Source organism: Perissodus microlepis, chromosome 17, assembly GCF_051167445.1.
Source record: "Perissodus microlepis isolate ML-2025 ecotype Zambia chromosome 17, ASM5116744v1, whole genome shotgun sequence".
In the NCBI taxonomy this organism is placed as follows: domain Eukaryota; kingdom Metazoa; phylum Chordata; class Actinopteri; order Cichliformes; family Cichlidae; genus Perissodus; species Perissodus microlepis.
In genome coordinates this window covers 30,260,760-30,283,857 of record NC_140477.1, presented here as the reverse complement: position 1 = coordinate 30,283,857, position 23,098 = coordinate 30,260,760, and the positions used below count along the sequence as shown (strand labels likewise).

Sequence of the window (23,098 nt, the reverse complement as noted above, 5' to 3'; positions counted from 1 at the left end):
TCACTGAGATGTCCATTAAGTTTGGCTGATCTGGGTTGTGCAACAGTACAATGACCAGCAGTTATACTGCTGAAGGTATTTCTTAAAGCTCGTGAATCTTGACATGTACTTAGTTTATCACAGAGTAGAGTTCTGTGAAAACGTAATCACAAATATTTGAAACCCCTACCATTTCCAAACAATCTGTTAGTCTTTATAAAACCTAAAGGTGCAGTCTTCAGAGGTGTGATCATTCTACAACTTTGAAGAGTGTAAAATGACTTGAGAGTGTTTATTTAAGCTTATGAATGATGATGAATAATAAAATATAATATAAACGTTTTTAATAATATTCAGAAGGAGCTGCTTTTTAGATGACAGCTGCAGTTGCAGTGCCTGTTTGTCCCAGCTGACTTTGTTTGCATTCATTCTCAGCTAGTCCCTGTAGCTCACTGCTAGGTTTTGGCTCTCCACATTCTGTATTCTAAAAGAGTCAGGGGTACAAAGTCGACCTAACTGCAGTCACGACCTATCACCCATTGAAAATCTTTTGGAGCATCATGACAAAAAAAATACAGCAAAGGAAGTACTGAGCTCTTAAACAGCTGACAGCCCAACAGGAATGAGAAAATATTTTGCTTTTAAAACCGCGGAGGTTAGTCTCCTCAGTTCTTGCTTACAGGGTGTTGCTCAAAACAGAAGTGATGTAGTATGATGCAAAACAACCTCCTGTTCCAAAACAAAAAAACAAGGGATATTAAAAACATACCCCAAACTGTTTCTTTGTTTCCACAATGTTAATGTTTGTTTTTGTGAGCTGGTTTTTATGAGACGTCTGTGGGGTTTTTCTGAATGTCTTATAACGTGCAATTTCTTTTTTTAAATCAAAAATGTGAATTAAGATTTTTTTGGGGGTGTATTTTTGCACCTAATTAAGATGTGAAGAGATAATTCTCAGGAAGGATGGAAATAAATATTGTTGAGAAAAACTTTGGAGAAAATCTATCTCTGAATTTTTTATTTTAAAAATAATCATCGAGATCATGTGGAATCATTTGGATAATTTAAAAGTCCAACCATTAGATGTTTTTCCCTTCTCAGGTTGTCCCACTGGGGAGCGTGCTCAAAAGTGCAAGAACCCCTTCAACACATTTCAAGGATGTATGCGTCTCTTGACTCTGGATGACCAAACTGTTGACCTGATCCAAGTGCAGCAAAGGCTGCTGGGAAACTACAGCCACTTGCAGATTGACATGTGTGGCATCATTGACAGGTAAGTCCCTAAAAGTGCCACCTTTCAAATGTAAGTGTGGTGCCAGGCTGAATGTAGACATAGTGAAGTGATTTGTTAGTAATTACAACTGACATACAAATGACAATACAAGAATAACACCTAATATTAATTATAACCAGTGTTGGGTAAGTTACTTTAAATTAGTAACTTAGTTACATTACTAGTTACTTCTATCAAAAGTAACTCAGTTACTTCAAGTTACTCGTTACTTTCAAAGTAAGTAGTTACTAGGGAAAGTAACTTTGGTTTTACTCAGAATTCTCTTATTAATGTGTTGCTTCCCTAACTGCAATACCAGCAAGGATGGCAGTCTTCTAGCTTGCTTACATGTTAGCACTATCCTGCCACAAGTGCACACTGCCACCTACAACAGAAAGGAAAAAATAATGTGCATATTTCCATGAGAGAAATCCCACGCCTGGACCGTCGTCGACCGCCGCCACGATTCTAGCCTACGTCACAGCGTCACGTGCACTTTTTACGTCCAACATGGAAACTGCAGTCGTGGTGCTTTCGATTATACTCGGAACTTGGAAATTCTGCCTTCTGAGTAGGAAGATGTGGGTAATTCCAGACTGCAGATGAGCTGCATACAGGGCTGGACTGGGACAAAAAATCGGTCCTGGGCATTTTGGCTAGAGACCGGCCCACCATTATAGGAAAAACCATAAAGCCTTTGAATGAAAACAAACGCTGTTGTGACAGTGATGTATATGTATCTATCTAATAAACTTAAACCTACACCACCCTCCCTATTCTGGTATTCTAAACAGTACTTAGCCAAAACCCCCAAACTGCTTGCTTGAGTTAACCTCCTGAACTATGTACAACACATGAGAATAAGAAAGAAAAGTATTTCTTTGTGCCCCCCTTTTCCCTTTTCCCTGTTAATGCCCTACGTGCCCCCCTGGCAAAACTTTGCTAGACTCTGTACAGTTACCAGCTGTCAGTCTAAAAAAGGATCCTGGTGTTATTTGTCTCTCAGAAACAGTTCAGGGTGGCTGTAGCTCAGGAGGTAGAGCAGGAAGGTTGGAGGTTCGATCCCAGGCTCCTCCAGTCTGCATGCCAAGTATCCTTGGGCAAGATACTAACCCCAAGTTGCTCTCCGATGCATCCATCGGAGTATAAATGTGTGTGAGTATATAGTATAGCGCTCAGTATAGAGGTAGTGCTTGTTAGAGGTGGGAATCACCATACATCCCACGATACGATATTATCACAATACTTAACGCACGATACGATATTATTGCAATTTTATTTATTTATTATTATTATTATATTATTATAATAATATAATATAATATAATATATTATTATTATTTATTTATGAAAACTATGCAGCCCATTCAGCAACTGAAGAATTTGAAAGTAAATTAAAACAAAATATAATTTTACATTAAATAAAAAAGTTTTAAACTTAATTAAAATAAAACATGTCTTAAATTAAAATAAGTAAACTGTCATGTTTATTGCTGCCAAAAAAAAGTTAAACACATTTGGACAGTGAAGGAATGTCAGGATTCTTGCTCAGAAAAAGGATCAACATGCTCTGAAGTCAGAGCACAAAAACCTTTTTTGTAACAAAATATCGATTTCTGCTGTCCCTGTATCGATACATTATTAGCAAACAAAATATCACGATACTACACAGTATCGATTTTTTCCCCCACCCCTAGTGCTTGTCAGAATGGGTGTGGCTGGGTGAATGTGGCGTGTTGTATAGAGCGCTTTGAGTACTCCAGAAGAGTAGAAAAGCGCTATATAAGAATCAGTCCATTTACCATAACTTCCCTTCAACTCCTTCATGTCACGTAAAAGGTAAACCTGTTTCTCCATCACCTGTTCAGCTCTAATGATTCAGTAAGGACATCTCCTGGTTTCATCTTCATGTTTCCCTCTCATCACATATCCAAACTGATAATATGACCAGCAGCTTTTACAGCTGCGGCTCCAGCAAACATCAGCTGATACTAGAAAGTAATATTAAATAAATCAAGCTCAAAGGTGCTGCTGTTGGCGCAAAGTGGGCGATAAACAAACAAGAGAGACGGGACTTGCGACAGAAAAGTCAGTCAGCTGATCATTGATCAGTTTCATGATTGAAGAAGCAACAGGAGAGGGAGGGGGAGAGAATGAGAGAAGAAGAGGCAGCTGTGCAGCGTAAAGACAGAATAAATCCAGCTTTGTGTATTTTTTTCTTCATTGTAGCCAAAGTATGGGACAAACTGTAAACGCGTAATATTTTCTCTGAATACGGGACGATTACATTTTTTAGGGGACGGTTGGCAACTCTAATAACTAACCTTATGGATAAAATAAAGTTCACTATCAGTAACATCATAGCACCCCCCCAGCAGTATATAAACTCCGTCATGCTAGCTTGTATGCAGTATGAGTTATTATAACTGACTGTAAAATGTTAGCACAATGAAAATAAACTACACCTAAACTTGGTTTATATCTGACCCAGATAGACTGCAGGTCATAACTTCTTACCTGAAGTTCACCTGACACTCGGACCGGCGGCCGCCTCGCGTCGCTTCTCCTCCTGCCTCACCTTTCCCTCATCCACCTGCTGGCCTCCACCGCTTGCTAATGTTACTGAATCTGTGGAAGCTCCGCGATAGCCACCACCAAACAATTGAGTTATTTTTACACATCTGCCAGCATCTGGCCAATCCACCACCTTTCATTGTTTATACCGTTATGGGGGAAAAAAAAGAAAGGAAAAAACGAAAAATCTCCATTGGCTCACCTAGTCCAGCTATGGCTGCATATGTGTTTAGTAGTAATTTGTTTTTGTAGAGGGCTAGCAAAACAACCGTTTTCGAGGGCATTGCCATTAGTGATGTGTGGATCGATCCTGAAATATCGATTCCTCAGATACCAATCATTTATGTTCTAGAATTGATTCTCACATTAAAATATCGATATTTTACAAATTTAGGGTAAATTTGTAGTTTATCATTAACAGGAACACAGTGGAAAGAAACTATAACATTCGGATTGTCTACATTCAGAGGAACTACATCCTCTTCCGCCTTTCATAGTCATGTGCGAAATACGGCTGTATAAATGTCGCAGCCCCTTGGCGTGCGCACTCACAACAATGGCTGAGCGTAATTGTGTGGACGTATTTTATCTCCACAAACAGCTGAGACGTGGTTTGCGATACATATGGCAAAAAAGTGAGGTGTTGTGGCCATACTTGCCAACCTTGAGACCTCAGAATTAGGGAGACATTCAAAAGGGCTGTTGGGGGTGGGGGGTGATAAATACATTTTACAGTGTTGATTTATCGGATAAAATACAGCGGGGGTGTCCAAATTCAGAGGCTGCTTCCACCTGAGAACCCGTCACGAGCTCCCTCGATGGAGTGAAACTCTGCCGTCTGCTCCTTGCTATCTAAAATATAACCGGGCGCTGACTTAAACTCTCGACCGTCTCACACTTTGTTTAATTAGTTTTCTGTTTGACGTTTATTCAGCTGTGTGAAAACCCCGGAGGAACCCTCCCGAGGGATTAATAAAGTTAAATTTAATTTAATCTAATCTAATACATTTAATCTCAGCCAAACCGATTTACTCACGAACGAATAAAACACTGAAAAAGCCAAACAATAACATTTTTAAGTTATCAAAGTGACTTATATATCATGTTTAACCCGAGTAGTGAAAGACCGCGGGGGTTTGAAAACGATGTGTCGGTCGGCTCAGATATTTGAAGTTTACACAGCTACATTCTCACCTGAAAATATGTTAAAAGTTTTTTTGCGACCCGGAAAGAGAAATAAGAGTAATATTAAAACTAAGTCGCTGCCGCCATTGTTGGAGACTGGAATTGGCTGGGCCGCGCTATAAATTCTGCGATATGGTTTTTCAATTTTGTTGTCCGGGTGGAAAATCGGGAGAAATTCGGGAGAATGGTGGCTCCGGGAGATTTTCGGGAGGGGCACTGAAATTCGGGATTCTCCCGGAAAAATCAGCAGGGTTGGCATGTGTGGTTGTGGCCACATCACTAACCTTGTCAAACACCTCAGAGTAAATCATATCACAGAATATGACGAGCGTATATTGAGACGAACTGAAGAGGAGAACAGGGACAGGTGCTGCTAGGGCGAGACAGACGTCTCTCACTGAGTCCTTTAGTGCTGCAGGCAGGCAAGGTGTTCAAATAGCGCACAACTTCAGTTTTTTTTATTTCTATATGATGAACACTGCATTATTAAGTGATAAGAACAAGTAATCTGATGTCCTGTAATCATTATGACGCTATAATTTGAGATACAATAAATAAAATACATTTTTTTTTACAAAGTATCAGTATCAGATCAGTATCGTCGATACCACCCAGAATATTACTTGGTATCAGATCGGAAAGGAAATCAGTGGTATCGCACATCACTAATTGCCATATTGGAATCCCGACTTCTCTGACGAGGCTAACCAGAAAGCTGTTTACTCAAGTGTAACATTATTCCCAGGTCCGTGTTCCGATTTCCGAGGTAAGTCGAACGCAACACATGAAGTAACGAATAACGACCCTATCTAAAACCCAGTAACAATTAACGTGTTCCTGATTTTGGCATAATAACTAGTTACCGTGCTCGTTACTACAATAATAACGTAGTTACTGTAACACGTTACTTAATAACGCGCTAATTCCTACACTGATTATAACTAAGTACTGGGTAATAATTAGAGATGCACCATGAACATGGACAGTAATTTTCTGAATTTCAGTGTTCTCCACCGAGTGTATATATCCGTGGACACTATAATGATGATGGACTTGGCTACCATGAAATTACTCATTGGTTTCTGAAGCTTGAGATGTTTACAAGATGTCAGAGGTCTGATTGTGAAATTTGTGATTGGCAAGTCGTTAGCCAGTGAGTGTGCAGCAGTTTCATACTACAGATAATCCTATAGAAACATAATATGACAGTGTATTTTTAAAGAATAGACTCGTCCCTTTCATGTGTTTGCAGCAAATGCACAGCGGCAAATATCCACTAGCACAACCACTAACACACAGTTAGCATGTGAAACTGAAATGGGAGAACCACTAGCCACTTTGCTGCTTAACAACCCTTTAGGAGAGCCTAAAGCCTTGTTTGCTGTGCAATTAGGGAATTAGTTGGCACTGAAAGGCAAATAATAACAGGGCACCTTGTGTAGGCGATTATCAGATTTAAAAAAAAAAAAAAGAATGCATTTAACTTCTTACCATGTTTCCTTGGAGAAAACAGACTTTGAAAGTAAGAAAAAAGCAACACTATACAATAAGGAATTGGCAGTGGATTTTGTGTGTACTCAGACTGAGCATGGTTGCCTTGCACCATGCCTGAACACAATTGTCCCTCCTCCCCACTCCCCTGCTGGCCGCTTAATGATCTGGGTCCACGTACGCATCATTTTCTCTCAGCATCTCAACTCTTCTCTCTTTCCTTGCCACTGCTGGGGAGCCTATATGTGGATTGTAGGGGTAGTGGAGGAGTGGAAACAGCAGGTAGTGATCCAGCAGCACCAAGAGGTACTGGCATGTTGGAGGGAGAGATGGAAAATTTTGCATCTCAAAAAGACCAAATTTGATAGAGTGAGGACTGTAACATGTGCATGATGCAGTGCAGCTCAAGCTTCGTCTAGCTTGTAGGTTACTCCTCACCTTTGTAAAGAATGAACGAAAAAAAGCGAAGGAAAGTGCTGTTTGTTCGATTGTCAGCCTTTGGAAAATTGCAAAAGTTGTTGCAGCCCTAAAATTTGCCACAGCAAAAGCGTGGGAGGAGGCGGTTTCAAACAAACACTTTGATTGAAGCATACTGACAACTTTAGGACGCAGATGCTTTCCAAGGCTATAAAGCTCCTGAGCTTACCACCACCACCTCGACCTCTGTCCACAGCAAGTGTGTGTGTGAGTGCATGTTTTGAAGCCAAATAGATGAAGCTGTCAGAAGGCAGTAATTCTGACCTCTTTGCTTCTGCCAGGTAGCTGACAACTTAATAATACACCATGTCAAAGCACACACACATTTTCAAATAAAAAGAAACACAGGTCACTAAGAGGTCCACTCTTCTTCTTGTTGTGTCTGACTGTCTCTGTGTCTGTCTGTCTGTCTGACAAACACACCAGTTTGTCAGCATGAGCAGGGACTCACAAACATAGAATTTGCTATGCAAAGTCACTGTGTGTGTGTGATGTGAAAGCATATCTAGGAGCAAGTGCAGAGCAGGCAAAAAGAGTGAAAATACATACCTTTCCCTTCTCTTGCTCATGCAATACAGCACGCTACAGCTATTTGAAGTCTTTGTTGGACATCCCAGTCGGGCTGTCCAGTAATAATTTTCAGATCAGGGAAGTTTCTGTGCCGTGTTGCTTTAGCCAGAGGCAGTAATGGAAACCGGGGAGATTGGATATGAGTCTTGTGATCCAAGCTGTGTTACAGCACACTGTCATTCCATACTATAACGTTTCAGATAAGCTACAAAGTCTTGACTGAGTTAATCCAGGACTCCTGTGATGTGGACTGCGGTTCGTGCAGTACGTGACCAAGTTGCATTGCAAATCTTCAAGCTAGGAGCCCCCTGGAGACGTGTTTGTAAAACTCCGGATTTTCACTGGGTTTGGTGATAAAATGCTATAGGGCATCTCACCATTCGCCCCAATCTGAAGTCTCGTTGTCTGTGTTCCTGTCTGAGGCTGCAAACTACTCCCTGAATGTTGAGACAGTTGGCAGAAAACTCTAATGTTTCTGGAAAGTGTTACTCTCTGTGAATGTAAGCAGTTCTTGCCAAGAAAAGTTTAGTTTGCTCAACTTAATGAAGATAAAGTTATACTGTTGATTTGATTTGTATGGAAGGGCCATGAAAGTCCATCCAAAAATTATGGTAAAAGGATCTCATCAAGTCAATCAAGTTGGGGAAAAGAACTAATTGGAGATTGGAGACAGATGTTTCCCTCATAACAGTCTCCAGTCACCGAATCTGTTGTTTATCATTTAAACAGTTAGAAATCAGTTCTTCACCAAGTTTGCTTTACCTCTTTATTCCCCCTTGTTTGTTTTCCAGGTGTTGTTGATATCCAGTCCCTGTTTTTCTCTGTTTTCTCATCCGTCCCACTCGTTAGTTTCATTGTGTCCTTCCCACCTTCTCTGATTTTCTCTCCCACCATCCCATCCCGCCCCACCCTCACTCTTTTTCTTTGATCTTTTCGGATGCGTTGCACGGCTGAGGAAGATTTTTACATTATAGTACCCAGGAACTTTCGAGTAGAACAAGACATTTTTGAAATGTGGGGTTACCATCAGGACATTTGGCAAGTAGTGTTAGGGGTTCAAGTCTAGTATTATGTCAGTGAGGGTTCTCACAAGTATACAGACACGTGCTTGTGTGTGTTGACAGCTGATTAAAACTGATTTAGGGGTTAAATGCTGTTGTAGAGCTCCTTTTCACACACAAGATTCAACAAATACTGACAACTGTAACATTGGTACACATCATTCATCTCATTAATAACTACATACAAAGTAACACAGTATTCCAAAAATCAATAAATAATCCATTAAATCTGCCGGGGTGTTTAACAGCAGTAATGGAGTGATGGATGCAGCAGTGTCTGTGTTTTAAATGGCTGCACTGAAAGTAGGTGAAGGGTGTGTTTTTCTCTTTCCTGATGCTGTTTTCCTCTTATGCAGTGAGGAGTTTGGTTGTTGTTTGACTCCCATGCTCTCCGTGGCCTTTGTGTGAGGCAGCCTTTTACTTCACTGACAGGCTGCCAAAACATGCTGAAATTCCACAGTGTAGAAAAGTCTCTGCTATTGTGTGGTAGATGAGAAGCACACTCTGGGCAATGAAAGAAAGAAAAAACTAAAGTCCACCATGCAGTACCATGGACACTTGAGCACACTTTTACTTCACAGACTTTCCACATTAGACCCCTGCTTTCTGTGTGAACCTCCAAGTACCCCAAGTTGACTTGTTAAATAGTGTATTCATGGGTAAGCGTTGTGGAGATGGAGTGTATTGTGCTATTTTTCGCCTGCTTGGTGTGATGAGTTAGAAATAACTGGAAACCACCTTTTTATGGGGAAAAAAGTCCTGCTTAAACAAGTTAAAAGTTAAAGTGGGCTTGAGCAATAGTTGACCAGGCTGACTGAAGTTCTTTCAAGGTCTTTTGTTAAATATTGGCTGCTTTTTCACCTATTTTCAGCCCACTTTCCAGACCTGACCATTTTCAGAGAAATGTCTTTTGTTTGCTAAGCCTCTTAACACTGACCTATGAGTCAAGCATAAAAAAAGGCACCTAACTCAAGGGATGAACCAGAGTTGTGTCCACACATCAGCAAAGAACCAATTTAAAATTGTACCTTTAGGCACTTTGTCACTAGCAACCTGCAATAAAAACAGATAACTTTTGTAGTAGAATCTACAAAAAGTGGTTGACAGATATAAAGTAGAATTTTTGCACGTGTTTCCCAAAGAACTTAGCATATGTTGGCATTTTATGGAGCATATCCTTAAAAAAAGTTGAGGAAACTGGTAAGTTGATGATAGAAGATGTGGCAGATCTAAAAAAGCGTCTACAGCAGACGAACAGTTTCTGAAAGTCTTGTCCTAAGATCTGAGAGATGGTCATTCTGTTAATTCTATAGCTCTGTCATGGTTTGGGGCTACATTTCAGCCAATGGTGAAACAATGTTGGAACTATTAATGTAGTAAAATAACATCAGATCTTGATCCACCATGGTACCATCTAGAAAACGGGCTATGTCATTGGGTTTAGGTCAGGTGACTGTGGAGGCCAGGTCATCTGGCGCAGCACTCCATTACTCTCCATTACCCATTACTCCATTGTCCTGTTGAAAAATAAATGATGGTCCAACTTAAACACAAACTGGATGGGATGGCATGTCGCTGCAGGATGCTGTGGTAGCCATGATGCTTCATTGTGCCTTCAATTTTGAATAAATCCCCAACAAAGCAAAGCACCCCCACCAGAGATGGGCAGTCTGTAATCTGATTACTTTTTTCAAGTAACGAGTAAAGTAAGGGATTACTATTGCAAAAACGGTAAGTAACTAATTACCGTTACTTTCCCATAGGAACGCTGCGTTACTGCGTTACTAAAACCGTGTTTTTTTTGCGAGAATGTCTCATGACAGTGACGTAAGCGAGTGCGACGTTCGTGACAACAGCTGTGCACAGATTAACAATGGATAATATATCGAGTGCGGGAGAGAGTGTGAGCGTGCAGCGTTTAAAGTGTGGAAGTACTGACCTTACTTTGAGTTTGATTCCATAAAAAGTGACAAAAACATTAGCGTCCGTTGTGCGTGGGAAGAAAACTTCTTTTTACAGCGAAAAAAAACCCCCCCTAAACAAGCACCGAGTGCGCAACGACATAATGGGAAATTTACAGAGAAACTCGTGGATTCTTCCACTGACCGCTGCGGCACACCTGCACCAGGGTAAACCTCCGCCTACCCCAGTCCTGCTTTACAGGTGAAAATAGAGCAACAGGACCGCTAGTCTTTGATTTTATTTATTTTCTGCTGTGTTTTACTTGCATCTATTTGAAAGACTGAGTGTAAACACAAAAAAATATTTTATTTTATGTGCTGGAATGTGCAGAAAATAGGTTTAAATATTAAACAAATTCCTTCCAGTCAGAGAATGTTGCATATAATTACATTTTTGCTTGATGCATAAAGTTAAAAGATTAAAACTAATAAAACAAGTTTTAAAAAGAGACTTTTCCATTTGATTACATTTTCTACGATGGATTATGCAGAAAAAGTAGAATTGGGCTGAAAGATCTATCGCTTTATCACCTATTCAGGTTGTAAATCGTGTTTTTAAAAAGTAACTAAGTAACTAAGTAATTAATTACTTTTGAAAATAAGTAATCAGTAAAGTAACGGGATTACTTTTTTGGGGAAGTAATCAGTAATTAGTTACTGATTACTTTTTTCAAGTAACTTGACCAACACTGGTAGTGATTTCTTAGCAGCTATTTGGCCTAAAGGGCTGATTCACTCAGTCTCCTCTGAACAGTTGTTCTAGAGATGTGTCTGCTACTGGTACTCTGTGTGGCTTTTATCTAGGCTCTAATCTGAGGTCCTGTTAACTTGCGATTTGTGAAGCTGGTGACTCGGGTGAATTTATCCTCAGAAGCACAGGTGAATCTTCCCAGGGCGGTCCTCGTGTGAGCCAGTTTCGGCGTAGTGCTTGATGGTTTTTGCGCCCACACTTGAAGACACATTCAGAGTTTTAGCAGTTTTCCAGACTGACTGACCTTCAGTTCTTAAAGTAATGATGCACTGTCATTTCTCTTTACTGAGCTGATTGGTTATTGCCATATTATGAATTCTAACAATTGTCAAATAGGGCTGTCAGCTGCGTACAAACACGTCTTCTGCACAACACAACTGATGATCCCCAACCCCATTAAGAAGGTAAGAAATTCCGCAAATTAACCCTGACAAGGCACACCTGTGAAGTGAAAACCATTTCAGGTGACTACAGAATGAAGCTCATTGAGAGAAGGCCAAGGGTTTGCAGCACTGTCAACAAAGCAAAGGGTGGCTACTTTGTGCAACTCTAAAATATAAGACATACTTAGAGTTATTCATCAATTTTTTCTTTGCTAAATAATTCCATATATCTTACTTCATATATTTAAAACAGATCTTAAAATGTCCTCAGAGCCAACGGAAGGAATTCTGATAGTGTGATGTCATCTGGTAAAAAACAATAAAAACCAGCACTTCTAGAGTGTGACTTTTTAATGTAGACAGGGAGGTGTTGGAGTAGTCAAGCCTTAAGAAAGTTAATGAATGACATTTTCCAGATGGGAATACAAATTTTGCATTAATGTGCGATTTCACAGATTGCAAAAGAAAGCTAAGGCCCATTACTGCAGTGTCCTTGTGTGTTGTGCCATGCCTGTGGAGTGCACATGCAAATTAGCTTATAAGTGCTTATAAATACAGTTTATGTAATTGCACTGGGTCCCAGCTAAATATACACAAAATTACTGTTTTGCAGCTCTCTTAATGTTTTAGGCTCACAGGAGGAAGTTGCTCATCTCACCTCTATTAGGAGCAGGACACATGCATTGCGATCCTGTGAGAAACATTATGCAGAGGACAGACTGCACAGAATGAAAAGCTTTGCTGTTGTGGCTGTATGCTGTGTTGTGGGAGAATTAATTGAAAAAAAGAGAGGTATGAGTTTGATAAATAATGTAGCCATGGCGGATTGGTTGCCTAAGCCAACAGACAAAAAGACAAAGAATTCATGGAAAATCATTATTGTGTATTTATAGGCTATATATTTAGTCTGTGAGAGACAATAACCAGAAGGTGTTTGTATAAAGGGGTGCAAAAGAGGGGCAGCTATGGAGCACCACAGCAGACTGACAAGAGAAAAATGCTGTTCCATGTGTGGGACAAAAGTGTTTCTTCCCTTTAAAAAAAAAATAGAAACGCAAACAATAAATTGTGTCTTTTTTTCTTTTTTTTGAGTGGCAGGTTGGGTGGGAGTTCAAGAGTTTTGTCTGTGGATCCTACAATGTTAGTTAACAATACTAACACAACAAAGGAAAGTTTCAAGCCACCTACAGCTGAGAACACACACCTGTGCTCTCATTGACACTGAAATAAAGCCCTCTGAAATGTTTTTTTTAAGACTGAAAGACTTTGTATATTCCCCATCTCTCCTACACACCTCATCAAAACAGTCAGGCATGCTGAAGGTCTGTTGTTCCGTGCATAAACTTTTTCAGGTAACTTTAGAAAAAACACTAAACGTCTCTCTCTCTCTGTCTCTTTCATTCTTCAAGGTGTTCCCCCAGTCACTGCGAACATGGAGGAATATGTACTCAGTCGTGGAGCACCTTTCACTGTAACTGCTCCAACAGTGGCTACAGGGGAGCCACCTGCCACAGCTGTAAGCAACCAGTTTCATCTGAAGCTCTTTAAAATGCCTGAAGCCTAAAATTTATCTAGGAAAAAGTAGTGACATTTTTTTTCCCTTTAACTTTTCATTTATTATTACGTGACACAGATTTGTGTATTTACACATTGAGCAGAAATGTAAGTAAATGTAAGTCCAACCCTTACTCTCTTGTGTTGCTTCTCTATACTCATCAACTAGCCACCAGCTCTCTCAGCATGGCTTTGGAGTGCAGACGATGTCTTTTTGTCTGTCTTTTGTTAATAACTTTTACAGCGAAAACAGTAGAAGGCTGCTCATACATGCGTGTTATGTTATTTCCTACAAGAAAAGGTTAATATTTAGGACTTTGTACTATTTACTTAATAAAATAGAGGCCACATGCCCTCCAATAGTTATTTCACTTCCCTCTTTTTCTTCTCAGGCCATTGTTTCAGAACTTTAATTAGCCATGTTCAAATGGAAATAGATCAGTGGGATTGGTGGTACTTCATTATGCTGAGTAAATTGGACTTCTATTCAAAAGTCTTAAAAGGTCGTATTTTTTGTTTTTTGACACCTGCAGATATCCCACTATCTCTCATCTTCGCTTGGTGTATTTGTTCAGTTTGAATATATGTATGTATTAATGTCACGTGAAGGTGTGTGTTTGAAGTTTGACAGACTGGATTTCACTCCCAGTGGCCACAATCAGCCAAAGGTTCACGCTGAAATCAAACACCCATCCAGCATAAAAAATACATAATATGTACATTTCATAATGAATAATGAATAAGGTTCTCTTGCAGAGAAGTTATCAGATTAAAAAACGTGCCTGAACTGGTAAATTTTTTATATGTGATATCAGTTTATACCTAAACCGTATCCAGTGCAGAGAGGGATGAAAGGTGCTCTAAATAGCTTCTCCCGATTGCATTAGGTACTTTAGAATTAAGTTAAACATGCTTTTAGTAAAAAAAAAAAAAAAAAGCCTAAAAAGCTGTGGTTGGTTTTCATTGAAAGTTACACTTTACCTGCAGGCCTGTGGAGACTTGTGAATAACTTTGCCCCAAATTTGATATGCTGCTTCTTAACAGAAATAGCCCGGTTGGTAATACATAATGCAGAAATAAAGTGTCATTTTATCCACCGAGGAAAAGCTGAACAAAGAACAAAGGGATGGCATCCTGCTGCAGATGAAAGCCACAGTTTTCTCCCACTTCTCACTTCAAAGAGCACGCATCAAGCGCAGCGTCAATATCCGACTGTGACTTCTTCCTGCTTCCTTAATAGTTTGATTTTTAAATGTATGAGTTTCCCAGATATTAAAAATAATGTACACTCTTATGTATGAAAATGTTTTCTCCTCAAAAAGTTATATGGGTCCCCACATATGAACTGCAATCAAACATTCAGAATAAATCACTTAATTTAATCGTCGGCCTTAAATACGTTAGAAAAAAATAAGGGAGAAATCAAGAAAGATACGACGATGATTGGAAAAAGAAATATAAAGAGGGGGTTAGAATAGCAGTAAATGGGAGGCACATAGCAAGCATGTCAAAAAAAGGAGAGTAAGTCTCAAGGCAAACTGTTCTTTCCACATAAATGAGAGAGTGCCTACAGTATTTTAGGTGAGTCAGATTAGAAATTAAACAGATTTTTTGCTTTGCTTGTACCGCTGAGCATTAATTGAATCCTTCTACACGCTGGTGGTGTGAACAGCTCTGAGCTGGATTAGGGCCAGGTCTCTCTCTCGCGCGCACACACACACACACACACACACACACACACACACACACACACACACACACACACACATACACACACACACACACGCAGCTATGTTAATTGAATTTGGATCAAAACCTTTCTTGAACTGTATCAGGGCAGTGTCTTGGGGAAAGTTAAACAAGCATTGACGTGGCTGTTGCTGCTCATAGATGGACTCAGACATATTCCCTTGTGGATGTGTGTGTGTATTCTACGCAACAAGCATTATGTAATCGTAGGGCTTTATATAATTTGCTTTCATCTAATTTTTTTTTCCGCACAATTACCAGTTTTATTGTTACAATTTTAATTGATGGACACAAATTTTAATTGATAGATGTTTTTAATTATTTGAAAATCACTAATCTTCTCATGTTTCCATGATTTTTTTATGCACATACTCTGGGTATACATGTACATATGTACTGGTGGGCATGTAGTCTGCTTGACTTTTATACTGAAAACAGTCAGTGACTCTTTGGTGATGACCGGTTGAGAGCAAGAAATGTGTAGCAGTGATAAGTAGAACAGTAATGAGACTTGAAAAACTAGAACAAATATGACTGGAAATGGAGAACATTAGCCTTGAAAGTAAAAGCTCTGCCTTACTACTGAATTTTAAAAACTTGTCATATATCATTTGAAGGCGAACACTTTCTAGTTCCAGGTTGCGGTGCACCTTTCACAGTTTCACTACTAGTCAGCAAGTAGTTGCTGAGTGTTTGCAGACAAATGAGCATCTTTCTTGCAAACTACTGCTAGCAACGAAACCACAGGGAAGTTATGACCACTTTTATCTTGCAACTGCTGGCAATCTTCAGCAAACAATTGCATAGATGACTTGCCCATGTAACTGGTGCCTATGTAACTACAGTCACACTAGGGAAAATTATTGGGACTGTGTTTGATGAACATTTAATTTCATTGCCTTTGAAATCTTTCTTTCAAAGTCAGATCTGCAGCCATTTACAGTCAATCGCTGTCTTTAAAGCAACTTTAGATGCTGAGATGTTGCTATCAATATGCAATTACATGGGGTCAATTTGACAATTACATCCAACCTATTTGTGATAAATCCGAAAGCCGCAAATCCGTTGCCATCTGCATACACAGAAATTCAATTAAAAAGAAATACAACTATTTTACTGTCTCCATATTTAGAATCCTGCCAGAACCTCACAGGTCTGGAACAGAAATTTAAATTTAAAAAGTCCCCACAAATAGTGAACTACTTCCTGCACAGAAAAGTACTGGCATAGGAGTTTGACAACCTTGCTTTCTTATAGGAACATAACCAGAATGCATTGAATTGGTAACCAGTTGATTTAAGTTCTATTGCAAAGATATCAATGGATATCAGAGTGACTCAGATTGATTGCAACATTTTGGCAATCAATATGGAATTATAAATTTAATGTCTGTTGCAAATCTGTGCAATCGCCTTGCAGTAGAATGTTTTTAACAGAACATTTTGAAAATGGCTGTTGAATGCAAAAAAGTGAAAGCAATCCCCCGCAATAAAATATTTTTCATAAGTTGAAGTCTTATTTTTACTCTAGTGTGACTGAGCCATAAAGCAAGTGAGTTATTTATATGTGACGTGACACATAATGTATTAACTGGTAGTGTTGGCTCTTTATGTAGATACAACAAATAAACAAGAATGTATTTGTTGTTTGAAATTTGTATCATTCAATTGCCAATATTAGAAATAATAAAAAGGTTACATCATGTGAATTCAGTTTGACTGTATCACCCACGTCTGACTACCATTTATTAGGATGCATGTTACGGTTTAATGGTCCCAAGCATAGCTAAGAAATCAATAAGTGTTGATCCAGTTTATTAAAGTTTACGTTTTTTTATTGTGTTCTTTTCCTCAGCAATATATGAACAGTCATGTGAGGCATACAAACACAAAGGCAACATGTCAGGGCATTACTATATAGACGTGGATGGCAGCGGACCAATCAAACCCCAGCTGATTTATTGTAACATGACAGGTATGGTACACAAACGTATTCTGTTTCCTTTTAAAGAAAATGTGCATTGTTTTTGTTTGTTTCTTTAGTTTGAAAGATTGTTTGGCTGCGTAACTACGTTCACACCTTCTCTTGGTCTTTCCACCCTGCCTGTCTCTCCACCAGAGGATAAGACGTGGATGGTCATTCAGCACAATAACACAGAGCTGACCAGAGTTCAGTCCTCCGCTGAGCGAAACCAACATTTTGCCTACTTTGACTATTCCTCTGAAGAGGAGCAATTAGTGGCTGTCATCAGCCAATCAGAGCACTGCGAGCAGGAGCTGTCCTATCACTGCAGGAAGTCCCGCCTCTCCAACACACTTGGTAACATCTGGAGAAATAGTTGTTAGTTATTATGTGTTAAATTTATCAACTTTTTAACATAAGATATTCAGAAGAAGGGAGGTGGTGTGAACTGCTGATGTATTTAATTTAGTAAGAAATTAGAAATCATATTACAATACTGCTGCACATTTGTTACTGATTTTGCAACACAAATTAAGTGGATTTGTTTGGTTTTATAATAAAGATTTAACTATCCATCTATCCATCCATCAATTCTCTTCTAACATAGGGCGAGAGGCGTGGTACACCCTGGACACATTCACACCTATGGCCAATTTAGAATCACCAGTAGAATCACCACTGACTGCACTGACTGACTGAGTGCTAATCACTGTGCCAGAGATAAAAATGAAATGATAAAAAATAAACAAATGAAAACAGATGAATGATAATTTCTCTACTGGGGATGTTTCCCTTCCACGCTATCATTATCTTTATAGGAATCACCGTCTTCATACCATTTCAAAATGACTGTGAAATTGATTGCATTTGCAGTCTAACTCTTCCCTGTAGTGAAAAATAAATTAATGCTTAATTACGTCTTTATCTGTGTGTGTGTGTGTGTGTGTGTGTGTGTGTGTGTGTGTGTGTGTGTGCTCAAGAGGGTGCTCCTTTCAGCTGGTGGGTGGGAGGCGCCGGACCAGGTCAGAGCCAGACATCTTGGGGTGGAGCCCTGACCGGTACCCAGCAGTGTGGTTGCAGTCTGCAGGACAGCTGTCTGGATCCAAGTCACGACTGCAACTGTGATGCCGACTACGACCAATGGTATTGTACTTTGGAACTGCAAATGTGAACTATTATGGTATCACTCCAGGCTGTAAGTTCTATTTAAATCTGGGTTTTTGATTCTTTGTGTTGTAAAAGAAAATAGCTTTTGTTACCATATCATGGAAAGCGGGCAGAGTGTGTCACTGCATTTTGAAAACACGTGCATGTCTCTGAGATTCTTTTACAAACTGATTTGGTTGCTTCCCACGACATCCTGCCACACTGAACAGCAAAGAGCCATAAAACAACAAATCCCAAGATATTTAAACGTCTCTCCCTTTTTGTTATCCACTCCTTTTTTATTCAAATCCTTTTATCCATCCTGTAAGCAATTCTGTATTTAGGTCACCTTCTCCAATCCTGTGACCAGTTCTGCAGTTAGACCCATGCTGCAACCAATCCTGCTGCTGCCTGCATAGCCAAAGGTCCTTCATTCTATTATCTCTTAGCCTAAATCTGTACTGGGGAACTCTATTTTTATAGACTCTTCTCCTGCCATCAATATCTCATCAGATACACGGGCGCTGGATGCTGCCTAAAGTCCCAGATTTATTTTTTGACTACATTTCACAGCAACAAAGCAGACTGCTGGAATTTGAAGCACCACAGAGCCGAGCTCGTGTGGTGAATTTACAGATTAATCACTCGACCTGCGTTCGTTCAGAGACGGTTTTCACAAGACATTGTTTCAGACATGTTGTGTCAGCTTTTCTCAACATCCACCAGTGAGCCTCTGAGAGCAGACAAGCGCAGTCGAGAAATGAGGAGTTACTAATCTAAATACGGCCTGTCCTATTTTTTCAGACACAGTTTTGTTTGAGTTTTAATGGTGACCTTTGCTTTGCATGCATGATTATTCAGCTTTCTAATACCAATGCTTTCTCACCTTCCACACTCTCTTCCTATTCTTTCTTGCATTTCTTTGCCTTTTATGCAACCCTCCTCCTCTGTCCCCTCTTGTTTTTCTTATCTTCCCTCTGCTATCTCTTCTTTTCATCCTTGTACCTCAGGACTGAGGACTCAGGCCTGCTTACCCATAAGGAGACCCTCCCAGTAAGGTCTCTGGTGCTGGGAGACATCCATCGGCCTGGGTCAGAGGCTGCCTATAGGGTCGGACCGCTACGTTGTCATGGAGACAGTAAATACATTTAAATTGGTTATGGTTTAGCACAATGGGGGATGATGTTAAATATTGAGACCTCAGTTCTCTCCATGTGAATATCATACATATTGATGATGTTTTGATGGAGTACTCAAGCAGTAGGTTTTATTCAACCACAGAGTGAAGAGAATTCAAGTAATTAGTGTATCCAATCACCCACCATTTAACTTGTTAATGGGAAAAGAGTCTGCACAAGCTAATTAGTAGCTAAAATATGACTTTATTTTTACTCTTTAATAACAACTAACACAAAGATATATAACAAAGTGAGTGAGTAAGTGATAGATTTTTACCTTGTGTTAATTGCTTCTAATTTTACCACTTAGTTTAATGACTACATAAATAAATGGCTTGCTAGATAAATCAGCCTGAATGAGATAGCATAGCTGGAGTTATGCCTTTATTCTTAGTTAATTAGCTGAACAGTTGGTTCATTTGTTTACCATGCGATTTTCATTATATAGCCATCATAATGAGTTTTCTTTTAATAAGCTTTGTTCCAAAGTGATATATCAAGTTTTTATAAGAAAGTTTTACATCCCTTTTTTATGAGCAAACATAAAGATATGGTATGACACATTTAAGAAGTGATTTTCTTTTTCTTTGCAGAGAACTTCTGGAATGCTGCATTTTTTGATAAGGAGACATCCTACCTTCACTTCCCCACCTTTCAGGGACAGTTGAATGCAGACATCTCTTTCCTGTTTAAAACGACATCGTCCTCTGGGGTTTTCCTGGAGAATTTGGGCATCAAGGACTTTATCAGGATAGAACTCAGCTGTAAGTGAGAACTTAATGTCCTGGATAATTGTTATCGAATGCTCAATGCTTTCTTGATTTATTCTAAATAACTGATAATGACAGTTTATAAGAGGGATTATTGCATTTCTGCTTCTATTTTGAGATTAACTGTGCAGTTTGTTTCACGTTAACTTGGCAGAGGGGAAGAGTTTCTCAGTGTTTACGAATGTTTTTATTTGTTCAGACACTGCTAACTTCAGCCTCTAGCCACAGATGCCTAGAGACCGCTGAGTGACTCCCTGGCAACTGCCCCTCGCTAGGGAAAATAAGTTGACTTAAATCCTCCTTAAATTGGTTGCAAGAAGATTGCGACAGTCTCCTGTAGTTTCCAGTTTGTGTCAAAGGTTTTCAGGTCGTACTACTGCTCAGCTCTTAGTTTATAGAGCAAACGTGCATAGAAGTCAGTAGCCGCATGCAAACTACAGGCTGCCAATTATGATGATTACATTGTCCCATGTTTTTGTTGATCTTCTTGCAGTTGACAGTCCAGTCAAGGCAAATAACAAAAATCACAGCAGCAGTTCCTCAAAAGCCTATTACAGTACAAGAGCTGGCTAAAAAAATATCTGTTCGTATATATCAGGAAGTTCCAACTAATTGGCCTGTAATTGCAATATTTTTCCACCCAACTGAATAAAAAAAATCTGAAAATTAAAATTAGATTACAGAGTGATTCCCAGTGAGCCTAGAAATGTATTACTGAACATTAGAATTATCATTACTTTTGATTTCAAAATAGGCTTGGTTGTAACAGTCTCAGCACACATGCAATTTCCCACACACAGATACACACAGGAACAAACAGATGTGAGTCTTTTTTTCCTGCCCTCGGCTGGTCTCTAAATCATCTCAGATCTGCGTCCAGCTGTCTGTCCATGCTGCCAACAGATGGGCCGGTGGGAGGAAGTCACTTCACACTTCTGCCAACATATGATGATGGACGAACATGACTGACTAATGGGTTTGCTGAAAGACGGCGCATTCTGCAGCCAGACTGCAGGGAGAAAGAAGTCTATTAAAAATATCACTGAAAAAAGCCACAAAAGAGTCTGATACACTTTAGTTGCTAATAGAAAAACATGAGTAAAAAAAGAGATTTCTTGCAAGTCAAAGCTTGTTTTCTCAACTGTTTGGATTTTTCTTTCTTTCCTCTTTTTGAATACAAAGCAAGAATCTGACTCCTTGCAGTCATTCTACTCTGCCCACATGCTTAACTAATACAGTTTGAAATTAGTGTAATTATTTGATTTGGCTATAATTTAATTTAAAAAAAACATAGCATGCATGTGCTCTTCAGTTCATTTTTCCAATTACAGCAATATCAGACGACTCTGGCACCATCTGATCTACATTAGCTTTAGATTTGAATATACGTACACTATCATGTGCTTTATACTGATTTAAGCCAGAGCTTCATCCTCCCGCTCCAACTACTACCAGCTTTGCCTTTACTGGACAGCCAACAATGAGAAGATGACAGTAAGCATTGGGCGTATCAGACCGGAAATGAAGCATGGTCTGGCACTGGCACTTGTCATACACTGGCTCTACATTTTGTGCAGTTTTTGTCATCCATAAATAAATGATCAATGATAAACCTCTTAACTTCTTAAGCCTTAACTTCAAGAGTGTCATCAGCTTTGGACACAGTGTGATTATGGACTGATTCTTTGGAGAATCGTGGTTTGCAGTGAAAATAAGCACCCCTTTGATCATTTTCAATGAAGATTTCCATGAATCAGATGTGGTCTGCTGATGTGAAGGCTTCTTCACCTAATCTTTGTTTTTAAGGCTTTTATATGATCTTTTTATCTGTGAATAATCCTCTTCAGCTTCTACGGAGGTTGTCTTCTCCTTCGATGTGGGGAATGGGCCACTGGATGTACGAGTGAAGACGAGCCTCCCGTTGAATGACAGCCGATGGCACAGAGTGCAAGCTGAGCGAAATGTGAAGGAAGCATCGCTGCGTGTCGATAATTTCCCCGCCGCCACGCACGAAGCTCCCACTGATGGACTCATGCATCTTCAGCTAAACAGCCAGTTATTTATAGGTGAGGAGCAAAAGTTGACTTTTTTTTTTCCAAATATTTAGGGTTTAAGAAACCTGAGGAACATTTAAAGTGAGAACATGTCAAAGGGATTTTTAGATTAAAATAAGTCAGGGTTAATTTAAGGTTATCAAGATTAGGCACTTTGTTAAGAAAAAATATTGTCTCGATTTGAATTTGATGGCAGCAACGCATCTCAAAAGTCTCAAAAGGCCAGAAGGGCAAGTTAAACTAAAAAGAAACAGCTGACAAAAGCTCAGCAACAGGAGTGGAGATTTAAGAAAAGCAACTTAGAGAGGCAGAATTTCTCAGCAGCAAAGGTGGGCAGATGGAACAACTTCAGAATAATGGCTCACACTGTAAAGTTGTACTACAGATGTTGTTGAGAAGTATTCACAACTATTAGCTGCTAGAATACAATATCAGACAAAAACATGACACAGTTCCTTTCCCACAATTCCAGGAGCTGGTCTCCTCAGGCTGAATTTAAAAGAGGATGCTGCCATCAAATTCAAAATGAGCTCAAATGGGATTTTTCTTAAAATTATGTTTTTCACTTTAAACATTTGTTTAAAATGTTTTCTGTGTTATTTTTTTGAATAAAATATGGGTTAATGAGATTTGCAAGCCATTTGCATCATTCTGTTTTTTATTTATATTTTACACAGTGTTACACAGAATTGGATATGTACAAACACGCATGCAAATGTGCCCACATGCAAAGACAACCTGATAAAAACAGAATTAAATTCTTGCAGTTTCTACCCAACCACACAAGTCCCACATGGACACCTGTTGGAGGTGGTCGTACTGATTATCTGCATAGTGTATGTAAAATAAGAGCAAACCTTACTGTTAGAGTCCAATCCAGTTGGTTTTTAGGTATTTGGAAAGTTGTGAGGAGTGATTAGAAGAGCTGATGATTTTGACTTTACCAAGAAAGAATTCTGCTATACTGTATGCAGGACGTG

At 39.4% G+C, this 23,098-nt stretch overlaps 1 protein-coding gene across 1 annotated transcript in view; it reads left to right on the top strand.

Moving 5' to 3' along the window:
- Positions 1–23,098, top strand: part of LOC146369873 (contactin-associated protein-like 4) — a 118,831-nt gene that overhangs the window by 72,984 nt on the left and 22,749 nt on the right. The window contains exons 10-17 of the mRNA XM_084909336.1: positions 1,081–1,252; positions 13,115–13,221; positions 16,863–16,982; positions 17,127–17,327; positions 17,951–18,113; positions 19,127–19,254; positions 19,888–20,058; positions 21,912–22,130. Of these exons, the coding sequence (XP_084765462.1) occupies positions 1,081–1,252; positions 13,115–13,221; positions 16,863–16,982; positions 17,127–17,327; positions 17,951–18,113; positions 19,127–19,254; positions 19,888–20,058; positions 21,912–22,130 (1,281 nt within the window). The remainder of the gene's footprint in view (positions 1–1,080; positions 1,253–13,114; positions 13,222–16,862; positions 16,983–17,126; positions 17,328–17,950; positions 18,114–19,126; positions 19,255–19,887; positions 20,059–21,911; positions 22,131–23,098) is intronic.